The sequence below is a fragment of the Piliocolobus tephrosceles genome, chromosome 18, assembly GCF_002776525.5.
Source record: "Piliocolobus tephrosceles isolate RC106 chromosome 18, ASM277652v3, whole genome shotgun sequence".
NCBI lineage: Eukaryota > Metazoa > Chordata > Mammalia > Primates > Cercopithecidae > Piliocolobus > Piliocolobus tephrosceles.
Window position 1 is genome coordinate 69,726,995 of NC_045451.1, and position 13,846 is coordinate 69,740,840.

Below are 13,846 nucleotides of genomic sequence, written 5' to 3' on the forward strand. Positions count from 1 at the left end.
CTGGGCAAGATGGTGAGACCCTATCTCTTAAAAAATATGTATCTATATATTGTCCTATTATATTTAGGGTTGAATTTGTGTGGGGAAAAGGCAGGAAGTGTAGGGTATAGGGAATAGACTCAAGATTCTTCACACTTTACATTTGGTACTTGTATTTTAATGTTACTGCCCCTCCCCCCAACCCATGAAACACCCAACCTTACAACAAAAAATATCCAGAAGCTTAATATTTAACCATCACTAAGGTGTAGGGAGATGTGCAGAATTCCAGGAAGGAGCCTTTTCAAATTAGCCAGGGTCTCATTCTAGATTTATTAAATTACTCCTTTGGTAGGGTTCCAGCATGTACATTTTGATAGAGAGCTCCACAGATTCGGGGATACATCCTTGATTTAGAACTGCCGAATGAAATAGCACAACTACTTTATCTGTCACAAGTGAGCCATGATTAGATGTCTTTTGAGAATACATTTCCTTTAGAATTCCTAGTATGAGAAAGTTCAACATACTTGTCTGAAATGCCCACTCTTCTTTTATATCAGAATATGGATATATGTATAATTTCTAAGAATGCCAGATAGTAAGTCTTAATGATAATAGGTCACCTAGAAAGTTGTAGACAGAATTATAAATTGTGATAGACAAGGACCAGCCCTGGCAAACAGCTAGAAAGCCTTGTTTTCCCTAACAGACTTGCCCTAAGAAAAGCATGCTGAGTTGGTGATCCCCTTAGTTCTGAACACCAGAATGTCAAGACAATTGTTTTCTATTAATGTCTTGATGTGAAGGGTTAGGAAGTACTAGATTATATGATCCAACTTTCAAAAGAGTATTGTGATGTGAAATAGAAGTAGTGTTTTGGACTATTGTGGGAGAAGAGTGTGTGATTGTGTAAGTATGATAATATGTGTATACATATATGTAGAGTTATAAAATTTTGAGTTTACATATTTAAAATATGGGCCAGTTAGTGAGCTTTGATTTTTAACCTTTTTTTCTGTTGCTGTACCATTTGTATGTAGGCTTTTTTGAAAAAAATTGGTGAGGGTTTTAAAAATCTAATTGCTTCCTTTATTGGGGTTTGGCCATCAATTTTTTGCCATTTAGACAGATTACAAAATGTGAGTTTTGATCAAAGTAGAAAATCTTAATAGTGAAAGACTTAAAGATTTAGAGAAAAAGAATATCCTTGTACAGAGGTGAGAAGTAGGGTAGAAGGAGGAAGTTGTGTTAACTCCATTAACTTTTGGGCTCTGTATGGTTTAAGTGTAAGTACATTGTCTGCAAAAATTGAAGAATTTATATCTCCCAGTTACCCAAGACAAGTATGTTTTCTGCTCTTGAAGAACTTTTCTGTTTTTACCAAATTGAGCCAATATTGAAATTATACTTTGTACAACATAATTAAAGCTCCATTACTAACATTGTAATTATCTTATTTTTAAATGTCCTAATATTTTAGGTTGCAGAAGTTTTACAAGTACCTCCAATGAGAGTATATGAAGTAGCAACTTTTTATACAATGTATAATCGAAAGCCAGTTGGAAAGTATCACATTCAGGTCTGCACTACTACACCCTGCATGCTTCGAAACTCTGACAGCATACTGGAGGCCATTCAGAAAAAGCTTGGTAGGGAATACATGATATTTGTAACATTGATAAATTATCAAAGTAGAATTGTCTCTCTAGATTTGATACATTTCTATCTAAAATTTCCAACTTCTGCCATCTTATTGGATCTGTGTTTCCACATCTTTATTTCTTCCTATTTGGTATTCTTCCTCGGTTCTTAAAGCTGAGTTTTTAATCTTTTCATTTTTAATCAGTATGTTTGAAATGCTTCTAGAAGTTATAAAATATTCGTTGTTTAGAAGATTGTTTCACTTAGAAAATTGTTTCACTTATTATTCTGTGACAGTATGTGGTATATTGAAAAGTGACCCATTATTGTCCTCATATTCTTCTAAAGAAGTCATGGAACAAATAAGATAAAAGCATAGTAAGAATGCTTTGGGAAGGGAAATTTGAAACAGATGTTACTATAGTAGCATTTTAAAAGTAAACGGGCACTTTCCCCTACAAAACTGCTATTGCTACACTTCTAAGTATATATGTCAAATGAAGTACTATTTTGTTATTGAATATAAAGTACGTGTATGTTGTAAAAATAGCTGGGTGGTACTGAAATATATAAAACAGAAAGCTGAAGTTGGCTCAAAACCTCCACCCCTAAAACCATCAAGGTATAAATCCTGATAACAATTGGATATATTAGTTGTAAATTTTATATCATTTTAATTATTAAATATATAAATGTACTATATGTATGCTTGTTTTTTAGACTTTATTTTGGCTGTATTTCTTTTTTTTTTTTTTGAGATGGAGTCTTGCTCTGTCGCCCGAGCTGGAGTGCAGTGGCCGGATCTCAGCTCACTGCAAACTCTGCCTCCCGGGTTTACGCCATTCTCCTGCCTCAGCCTCCCGAGTAGCTGGGACTACAGGCGCCCGCCACCTCGCCCGGCTAGTTTTTTGTATTTTTAGTAGAGACGGGGTTTCACCATGTTAGCCAGGATGGTCTCGATCTCCTGACCTCGTGATCCGCCCGTCTCGGCCTCCCAAAGTGCTGGGATTACAGGCTTGAGCCACCGCGGCCGGCTATTTTGGCTGTATTTCTACAGCACAATATATATGTCTGCCTCATTTTTTTTTTCTGTTTTTTTTTTGAGTTGAGGTCTCACTTTGTCACCAGACTGGAATGCAGTGGCTCAATCATGGCTCACTGCAGCCTCCAATTACCATAAATATCCAGGTTTTAAAAAATTCTTTAAACATTTTTGCATTTAAAAGATCAAGTGATCTTTTACCTCACCCTCCTAAGTAGCTGGAGCTATGGGTGCATGCTGCCAAGCCCAGCTAATTGGTTTTTGTAGAGAGGGGTCTTGCTATGTTGCCCAGGCTGGTTGTGAAATCCTGGCCTCAGGCAGTCCTCCCACCTTGGCCTGCCAACTGCTGGGATCACAGGTGTGAGCCACCATGCTTGGCCTGCCTCATTTTTCTGTCACAATTACTTTGATGTACACAAATCTTTGCATACTTGTCCTGTTGTATACTGAGATTGTTTACAAGAAGTAGAATTGTAGGGTCAGACTTTGCTGTATTTTTCCCAAAAGCCTTCCGTAAATGTATGAGACTACCCATTTTCTTCATATCCCTTAATAATCTTTGACGTTAGAAGTTTTCTGAGTCGTTGCCAAATCTGATAATGTGACTGTGATTTTAGTAGTTTAATTATTACAATCAAAATGAAAATAATACAGCCTGATGCACTGCTATATAACAGCAAACACTGTGTCCTCTGAAATTTGATTGCTTTTAAAAGAACAAGTCCACTAAAAACTTCCTTGAATGTTAAAATTACATAAAGAGTTTTTTTCCTTTGGTTTTTTTTGTTTTTGTTTTTGTTTTTTGTTTTTGTTTTTTTTGAGAGTCTTGCTCTGTCACCCAGGCTGGAGTACAGTAGCACAGTCATGACTCACTGCAGCCTCAACCTCCCAGCCTCAAGCAATCCTCCTGCCTCAGCTTCTTGAGTAGCTGGGACTACAGACCAGCTGGGTGTGGTGCATCACCACACCCAGCCAATTTTTAATTTTTTTGTAGAGCTGGGTCTCCCTGTGTTGCCCAGACTGGTCTCAAATTCCTGGGCTCAAGCCATCCTCCCACCACCGCGTCCGAAAGTGCTGGGATTATAGGCATGAGCCACTCACTGCACTTGGCCTAGGAGGTTTTTCTTTTTAAAAAACTTTTTTTTTTTTTTTTTTTTTTTTGCGGGGAGATGGAGTCTCGCTTTGTCTCCCAGGCTGGAGTGCAGTGGCAGGATCTCAGCTCACTGCAAGCTCCGCCTCCCGGGTTCACGCCATTCTCCTGCCTCAGCCTCCTGAGTAGCTGAGACTATAGGTGCCCACCACCACGCCTGACTAATTTTTTGTTTTTTTAGTAGAGACGGGGTTTCACCGTGTTAGCTAGGATGGTCTCGATCTCCTGACCTCGTGATCCGCCTGCCTCAGCCTCCCAAAGTGCTGGGATTACAGGCGTGAGCCACCGTGCCTGGCCTCTTTTTAAAAAACGTAATAGTCTTAAACTTTTAATATACCTCTGTAAAAATTGTTCTTTTTTTTTTTTTTTTTTAAACCAAATCACTATTAAAATATAACCTGGTCCTTAGAGTGTTTGTTTATATTTTTAGGAATAAAGGTTGGGGAGACTACACCTGACAAACTTTTCACTCTTATAGAAGTGGAATGTTTAGGGGCCTGTGTGAACGCACCAATGGTTCAAATAAATGACAATTACTATGTGAGTATTTCATGTAATATAAGTTAAAGTTGTATGATTCATATTTGAAATATTTTAAATATTTGATCTTGTGTCTTTAGATGTTGGTTTCTGAATTACTCATTTAGAAGAAATGGTTACCATAAATATCCAGGTTTTAAAAAATTCTTTAAATATTTTTGCATTTAACTTCAGAAGACAAATTTTAAAACTTTAGATTATGAAAAATATCATTTGGATATAAGTACAGAAAATAATCCTTGTGTAGCCAACTATCAGGACTTAAGAGTAATATTTTGCCACATTTTACTTCAGATATTATCATCATCATTTGTAGAAATAAGCTACAGATACAGGTGAAATACTCCATCCCAAATCTTTTTCTTTTCCTTTTATCCCAGAGATATCTTTTATCATTATCATAAATTGTGTCTGTATATGTATGCAGCCATACTAATACGTTATATGACTTTTAAAAACATTTTTATAGAGATGGTGTCATACCTCTGAGTACTGCAGTTGAATCCCACAAGTTTTGTGGTCTTTCTTGTTTTTGATTGTTTCTATTTTTTTTTTAAGTTTTTCATTTCGATTCCTTTGACCTGTAAGTTTCTAAAAATGTTCTTAATATCCATATATATGGCATTTTCTAGTTATTTCTTTAAAAATTGCTTGCTACCCTAATTATATCACCATTTTATTCAAGATACCTTGTTAGCTCATATTTCTTAGAAATTTGTTTATGGAAATTTTGGAGGGACTGTACTTAAGGTAGATTTTCTTTAAGAAGGGATTTGCTTTCTCTCTTGCTCCTGGCACTACTGCTGGCCCCAGAAAAGCCCCTCTCCTTATACCCTAGGCCTCTGTTCCTCTGGTGTGAAAGGTTCCAGACTAGCAGTTTTCTCTGAGGGATAGTTTACCCTTATACTGAGGTTAAAGCTTTTTGGGACCTTAACTTGTGTAGCTTATATGGTCTTCTGTTAGACTCTCTGGGGCTGGCTGGGTCCCTTGCCCCTTGCCCCTTGCCCCTTGCCCCTCTAAGCTTTGAAACCTTGAAGCCAAATTTGCTTGATGTTCCACTTTTTTTCTTTGGTTTTCCTTGAGAATTTGGCCTCTGGGTACTTATTTCTTGATTTAAATAGGAATTAGACAGTCAAGGCTTTGTGTGAAGCATTGTTAAGTCTAAATAGAGTAGCCTGTAGACAGATTTGTCTGAGATAGATATTCTTTCACTTAGCAGTAGTTAGATCTTTAGGGATAGATATTAGGCATCTAGTTAACAAGTTACTACAGCTACTTTGTACCTTACTGTTTCTTCAAGAATGCAGCATTTATTTAGTATGTACCTTTAGTAAATCCTCAAAAACATGCTGAATTAGGTTTACAAGTAAACAAACAAACTTGAGGAGGCTGGGTAACTTGTCCAAGATTACTAGCTAGTAAGTGATAGAGCCAGAACTCAAATGCAAATATGTTTCAATTCAAAGCAATATTCTGTATTGCCTCCTCAGCTGCAGGTCTTGTTGCGTATTATATTTAGCAGTGTGTACTATATATAGGAGTTACTTAATTGTTGATGCCTTGGTAACTATCTTGTAAGCTGAGACAGACAATAAAATAACTGGCATTAGGGATTTATAGATTTCAGCAGTAGAAAGTAATTTTGTGCCAGGTGTGGTGGTTCACGCCTATAATCCCAGCACTTTGGGAGGCTGAGGCAGGATTGCGTAAGCCCAGGAGTTGGAGACCAGCCTGGGCAACATAGTGAGACCTTGTCTCTATAAATATATTGATATAAAAGAAAGTAATTTCAATATGACTATTGTTAATTTTTTTTCCAGGAGGATTTGACACCTAAGGATATTGAAGAAATTATTGATGAGCTCAAGGCTGGCAAAATCCCAAAACCTGGGCCAAGGTATGCTTTATTTATATATAAGAAGTTTTAGTGGCTCACCTAAATTAATCTTTCACATAAACTTAATTTAAAAAATTTTATACCTTAAGTTCATAGGAATTGGCAGGAGCTTTGGATAGTATTATCTGTATGAATGTCATCTACAGCAAGAATTTTTTTTTTTCTAAAACTGTGTCTGATAATCATCTGATACCTATCTGAATATTTATAGAGAAGGAAATTTTACTACAAATAGAAATCGATGCCATTATTTAAAAGTTCATACTGATAGAAGATTGACCCAAAGACTATCTCCCTCTTAATTTCTACCTCAAAATGCAATTCTGCCCTTTGAATCAACAAAAGGTAATTTTAGTACCTCTTCCAAATGACAGGTCTTCAGTTATTTGACATAGCTACCCTGTCTTCCCCATATCTTTTTCTCAGATGGAATATCCACCATTGTTTCATTGTTTTTCTCATATGACATAGCTTTGGTCTCCCTCCTCTGTGGGTTTTATAGTTGGCTAGTGACTTTAATACTTTAATGTGATGCTAGTTGGCTAGTGACTTTAATACTTTAATGTGATGCTTAATCATATATGTTTTTTAAATATTTTGAGACGGTGTCTCACTCTGTCACCCAGTTTGGAGTACAATGGCGCAGTGGCACCATCCCGGCTCACTGCAAGCTCCGCCTCACAGGTAGAAGCGATTCCCCTGCCTCAGGCTCCCGAGTAGCTGTTGATTACAGGCATCTGCCACCACGTCCGGCTTATTTTTTGTATTTTTAGTAGGGATGGGGTTTCACCGTATTAGCCAGGATGGTCTCCGATCTCCTGACCTCCTGACCTCGTGATCTGCCCACTTTGGCCTCTCAAAGTGCTGGGATTACAGGCGTGAGCCACCACGCCCAGCCTAATCATGGTAGTTTGAGATATATACTGAGCAGCACAGAGCATTATGGGACTGCCTCCTTTGTTCCAGACGTTATGCTTGTAATAATTTTGCCTAATTACATCAACTCCTACTTCAGAGACATTATGCAATTAACTGCACTTCATAATACATAGATCTTTTTCTATTCACTGTTTATCCAGGTCGCTCCTGTTCCATACTTGTGTTATATTAATTACTTTCCTTTCAGTTATGAACTTGAACTTTTACTTTTAAACAAACCCTTATTCCATATATAAGTGTTAAATCATTCAAAATCCTCTCTTAATACTAGCAAATGTTTGCATGGTTTTAGTCATAATCCCTCAAATTTTTTGTGTTTATATATATATAAATTTTTTCTTCCCTCAGCACATTTGGAGGTTTTGATGTCCATACGGTATTCTAATGTTTTAAAACAGCTGTGATGTGCTCTTACTCCCATTTTAAAATATTTTTCTTAAGCTTTATTATAAATAACAATTCCCTGAAGTAGAATTACTAAGAGGGTATGAGTGGTTCTATAGTTTGTTAAAACTACTACTAATACCCTACTTAATGAGAAAATGAGGTCGATTCAGGATAACTTAAGTTTAGTAAATGTTAGCTGACCCCTGTTGACCATTACTTTCTTTTCTAAGAAACACATACTATTCTTAACACCCTGAGCCTATAGAATTGAATTTGCTTAAGGAGTTTTGGCATTTTCTTCCTAATTCCTCACTTGCTTGGGTATACCCTCTTTTTTAGGAGGTAAATCATTTCCCTGGTGAAAAATCATTCTCCTTTATGGAGGCAACTGAAGTGAAACCTTTAGTCATCTAACATTACAGTATCTTTTTAGCTAGTGCTCCTATCTCTTACTTATTCTTGCTTTAGATAGACACTCCCCTCCCCCCCCCAAAGGTACAAATTCCATAGTATTTTCCACAAGCTTCACCTGCTTTTTAGGATTCAGGTATTTTAAAATAAATTCATGCTATTCTTAGGTTTGTACTTCAACCCATAACTTCTTTCACCTTTTGGGTACTCTAAAGAATATCTCAAGTGCAGATTTCCTTGTGAAATCCATTTGGGTTCTGTAGATGGCCCTTCTCTTCTGATGAGATGTTTTAAATTCTACAGTCATCACTTTGATGTTGGGTCCCCCCCACCCCCAGATGGAGTCTTGCTCTGTCACCCAGGCTAGAGTGCAGTGGTATGATCTTAGCTCACTGCAACTTCTGCCTCCCAGGCTCAAACAATTCTCCTGCCTCAGTCTCCTGAGCAGCTGGGACTGTAGGCACGTGCCACCATGCCCAGCTAATTTTTGTATTTTTAGTAGACACGGGGTTTTACCATGTGGGCCAGGCTGGTCTCCAACTCCTGACCTCAAGTGATCTGCCTGCTTTGGCCTCCCAAAGTGCTGGGATTACAGGCTTGAGCCACCACGCCCGGCCACTTTGGTGTTTAGAATCTTCTGCTTTGCTTCTTGTGAACTGTGGGATCTATGGTTCACAACATTAATCCAGTTATTACTTTCCTGCCACACAAGTTGATAGTTGCTTTGTCTACTTTGTTATGTCATATTACATTACATACTCAACAGTCATTTTTTTCATAAACTTTTTTGAGTGCCTGCTGTGTCAGGCATTATTTTAGGTTGCGCGTACAATTGTGAACAAAATAAAGTTCTCATCTTCTAGTGATGGAAACAGATGACTAGTGTAATATATGAGTGATAAAAAGGCTACACAATAAAATGAAGCAGGGTTAGGGGATAGATTTGGAGTAAATTTAGTGAGGAGAGGCCTCTTAGAGGTGGTAACATTTGAGCCACGAACTGAATGAAGAGCTAGAGGGAACCATGTGAAGAGCGGAAGGAACAGTGTTCAGGGAGGGGAAAGAGGAGGAATCACAGTCCTGGAAGCAAAGTAAGGTAACAGTGTGACTGTAGTGAGGTGCTCCAGAAAGAAGGCAGTGGAAGGGGTCAGAGGAGATAAGGTCCAGGTAAGTCATCTCGGCTGAATCTTAAAAACTGCTGTTGGAATGTTTTCAGTAGCGAATGAAATGAGCAATCTCAAAAAATACTGTCATAGTTGCTATGTGAAGATTAGAATTTAGTAGATGTGTGGGACTAAGGATTTATGAGTGATTTCCAGCTTTTTGGCTTGAGCATCTCTGAGGTTCCTTTACCGAAAATGGAGAGTTGTGGTAGGGCAAGTTTGGGGAAGAAAAGTCAAATTTTGTTTTAGACATAGTAAGTTTGAGATGCCTGTTAGACATCCATGGTATGATGCTGATAGGTAGATATGAACCTGGAATATAGCGAATAGGTTAGGGCTGGAAACGCAAATTGGGGATTCATCAGTTATTAAGGGTAGTATTTAAAGTTATAAATCCGGATGACATCAGGGTGAAATTAAAATCTGTTATTTGTAATATGAGGTACTATAACATTGTATTTTAACAATAAGCAGGAACTAAGTACTCAGTTACGCATTTTCAACAACATCTGATAGTAATAGGGATGTTGCTTATCAGTAATCATGAATAGTTTTTCACTGAGATTTTCTTGATAGTGTTCTGGATTTGAACCAGACACTTTAAAATTATTAGTGTCTGAATCTGCTTTTATTTTTTACTTACTACCTCATTTAAAAAGCAGACAAAAGTCTACTTAGGTTTCAATAATTGCAAGCATCCACCAGTGCTGTATTATATAAAGCTTGTATCTGGACATAGCAATACTAGAATGTCTTGTCAGCGTTTGAAAACAATAACTTTTCACTTTACTTACCCAATATCTCGGATATATAGAATAATGACACACTGGGATCGCAATAACCAAATACAGTTATAGTTGACTCTTTAACCAAAGCTGTCTGATCTGTTTTTATTGGTATTTTAATAATAAATATCTCTGCTCTTTGAAAGAAATACTAATGGTGAGTCTCTGTAATGAAAAACCGAGAGGAATTAAACTGGTTCAGTAGTAACTGATTCCTGAGTACCACTGCCAGGTCTTATCCTGGCCAAAATTAGTATAAGATTGATATCTATATGTGGTTCAAAACTGCTTTTGTATTATCGTTGGTGAATGACCACTGAAAATATTAAAGCAGTGGTAAGATAGTGCAGTTGACTCTTGAACACTATGGGCATTAGGAACATTGATTGCTTATGCAGTTGAAGATCTATGTGTAACTTTCGACTCCTCTAAAACTTTACTGATAGCCTGCAGTTGTCCAGAGGCCTTACGAAAATCACATAGCACATATTTTGCATGTTGTATTATATACTGACTGTATTCTTACCATAATCTAGAAATAAAATGTTATTAAAATCATAATGAAAATATATTTACTCTTCATTAAGTGGATCACAATACAAGTCTTCGTCATCATTTCCATGTTATATAGGCTGAGGAAGAGGAGGGGTTGGCCTTGCTGTCTCAGAGGTGGCAGAGGCTGAAGAAAATCCATGTATAAGTGAACCCATGCAGTTCAAACCTGTGTTGTTCAAGGGTCAGCTGTACTCTCTTAAACTTGACATTACTAAATATCTTTGTGCTGAGATTGTTCTTATTTTCAGTGAATTTAAAGTACTGAAAAATTCTAAACTTGTTTTCAGGTTACTAATAGGTAGAAAGTTTTTAGCGTGGATTAGTTTATAACTCATTTTAAATCCAATTTTAATTCTTCATATTAGTTTATAAAGACATTTTAAATTTTGCATAATTCCATGGGGTGCAGGTAATATCTGAGATGTAAAAAATATAGAGCCAGGCTATAGTTCCAGTGCGGCTGGTAGATGACTCTAGACAATAGCATCACTTTTGGTTTTTTATACTAAAAGTAGGGACAGTGCTGGATATAGCTCAGCAATAGTAAAAAGATAAGCACTAAACTTTCATAAAGTGATTTGTGTTTACAAAGGTACTGTAAGCCATGAAAGTTTACAGAAAGGCCAAGTTTTCTAGAATGCAAATGAGTTAAAATGGTACACATACGTATAGTGTTGGAATGACTGACGAACCATACTTTTTGAATTTTAGTGAGACAAGGTAATAGATGGCATTTTAAGCATGAGATATCAGGAAAATCATTTTTTGTTTAGTAAGTGAAAAACACTAGTGTAAATTGTGGCTGTCAGGTGAGTGGATAGGGCTAGCTCACTGCCTCTTGAGTGTTCTGAGGCATGTTTACAGATGAAAGGGGGGGTTACATTTTTAGTAGATTAAACAAAATGATAGGCTTTATTGGAGGATTTTGTAGCCTTTGTAGTATTTTAAGGTATACTGTGTGAATGGCGAGGAAGGGAGGTTTACAGCCAGACCTACTGGATCACTGGAACTCCCGTTTTTTCTAGACAATGCCATGGGATTGTAATTTTATGGAACAGACTTTAGGAAACGACCAAATTATTTTTAAAGTTACTTCCGGCCGGGCGCGGTGGCTCACGCCTGTAATCCCAGCACTTTGGGAAGCCGAGGTGGGCAGATCACGAGGTCAGGAGATCAAGACCATCCTGGCTAACATGGTGAAACCCCGTCTCTACTAAAAATACAAAAAATTACCCGGGCGAGGTGGCGGGTGCCTGTAGTCCCAGCTACTCGGGAGGCTGAGGCAGGAGAATGGCGTAAACCCAGGAGGTGGTGCTTGCAGTGAGCCGAGATCGCACCACTGCACTCCAGCCTGGGCGACAGAGTGAGAGTCCGTCTCAAAAAAATAAATAAATAAAATAAAATTACTTCCATATATAAAATTCTATAATCCTGTGAAGAACTCAGGAAGTACTTACGATTAATTCTCCCATTTATTGTTCCGGAAACTTCAGTTTTTATAATCTGCCTAAATTGATCCTTTGTGTTGAAAAACAGAGTGTCGATATTAAGGAGCTTATTAATTTTAGAAGATCCGTATGTATCCAAACTGGTAAGACGCTTTAAGATACCAAATGCTCAGCTTTCAGAAGACGTCTAAAATGAAACTTTCAAATCGTATTCCATTCTGACATTTGATCAAGAGAAAAGTTTTAGGCAGAAAAGAAAACAGGTACGTGAGCTTAAACTGTAAGAAGAAACCTAGTAAAGGCGAATAAAGTTTCTCCAAAATAATTTCATTGGCATTTAAAGAGCAGCAGTGGCGCCTATCAATAGATAACATAAAAAATTACAGGCCGGGCACAGTGGCTCACCTGTAATCCCAGCACTTTGGGAGGCTGAGGCGGGCAGATTGTTTGAGCCAACAAATCCACGACCCGCCTGGGCAACATGGTGAGGTCTAGTCTCTACGAAAAATACAAAAATTAGCCAGGCATGGTGATGCACACCTGTAATCCCAGCTACTCAGGAGGCTGAGGTGACAGAATCACCTGAGCCTGGAAGGTCAAGACTGCAGTGAGCCTTTATTGCATCACTGCACCCCAGCCTGGGTGACAAAGTGGGATCCTGTCTCAAAAATAAATAAAATTTAAAAGTTGCAAAATATAAAGCTTTTTTTTTTTTTAAGTATCATTTTGCTGCTTACTCTACAAGTTTCAGGCTCTTACAATATACAATGACTCCTTTTTGATCTGTTTTTGTAGTGAACAAGACCTATAATCCAAATATATTAACTGATTTCTGACTTTGTAGACATTGTTCATTACTTAGTAACTTGTATTATATGCTGTGATATCTTGAAAGATCTTATAAATATTATGTGGTGTCATTTTCCTGGCTCCAACAAAAAATGATTTCCTAGTGCTGTAAAGAACAGACTTAAAGGATTGATCACACAATGTGAAGGGCAAAGCCAGAGGGGGTTGAAAAGATATAAACTGAAGAAGTTCTTTAGGTAAATCTGTGGCAGGAACAGGTAAATTAGCAAAGCCAGGGAATAGTGGTGGACGGGTGACATGATATGGTAAGCGCTGAGCTGGGCTCTAGAAACCGAGGTCAGACAGGGCAGAGGTGAGCAATTACCTGGGAAAGTGTGTGTGGGGTTGACAGACAGGTTCTTCTCCCTCTGTGCTGCCTGTCTTCATAAATTGCTCCATCAGGACTTGTTCTTGTTTGCTTCCTTTTGTGGCTGCTGTGGCCATCCTGGTTTGGAAACTTTTTCCAGAAAATTACTATTACTAATATAGTCTTTATAATACATAAATACAAACTGATTTTGACTTTGCTGCTTCTAAGGGACATTGTCCCAAATCATATTTTCTCAAGGAATCCAGTTTCTATTTCCAAATACAATATATAACTGTGTGTATTCCCTGTATTCACTGTGACTGTGGATCTCGATCTAAATAAAATGCAACTATAAAAAGAAATAGTGCTCTAGTTTATTAAAACATGGTTTTTCCACAATGAGATACCATCTCACACCAGTTAGAATGGCAATCATTAAAAAGTCAGGAAACAACAGGTGCTGGAGAGGATGTGGAGAAATAGGAACACTTTTACACTGTTGGTGGGATTGTAAACTTGTTCAACCATTATGGAAAAGAGTATGGCAATTCCTCAGGGATCTAGAACTAGATGTACCATATGACCCAGCCATCCCACTACTGGGTATATACCCAAAGGATTATAAATCATGCTGCTATAAAGACACATGCACACGTATGTTTATTGTGGCACTATTCACAATAGCAAAGACTTGGAATCAACCCAAATGTCCATCAGTGACAGACTGGATTAAGAAAATGTGGCACA

The 13,846-nt window shown here is 37.6% G+C and overlaps 1 protein-coding gene across 7 annotated transcripts in view; it reads left to right on the forward strand.

Annotated features, from left to right (window-relative positions):
* Positions 1-13,846, forward strand: part of NDUFV2 (NADH:ubiquinone oxidoreductase core subunit V2) — a 36,561-nt gene that overhangs the window by 21,470 nt on the left and 1,245 nt on the right. For all 7 annotated transcript variants that reach the window (XM_023228406.3, XM_026456004.2, XM_026456003.2 and 4 more), the window contains 3 exons: positions 1,463-1,631; positions 4,246-4,355; positions 6,176-6,252. In XM_023228406.3, the coding sequence (XP_023084174.2) occupies positions 1,463-1,631; positions 4,246-4,355; positions 6,176-6,252 (356 nt within the window). The remainder of the gene's footprint in view (positions 1-1,462; positions 1,632-4,245; positions 4,356-6,175; positions 6,253-13,846) is intronic.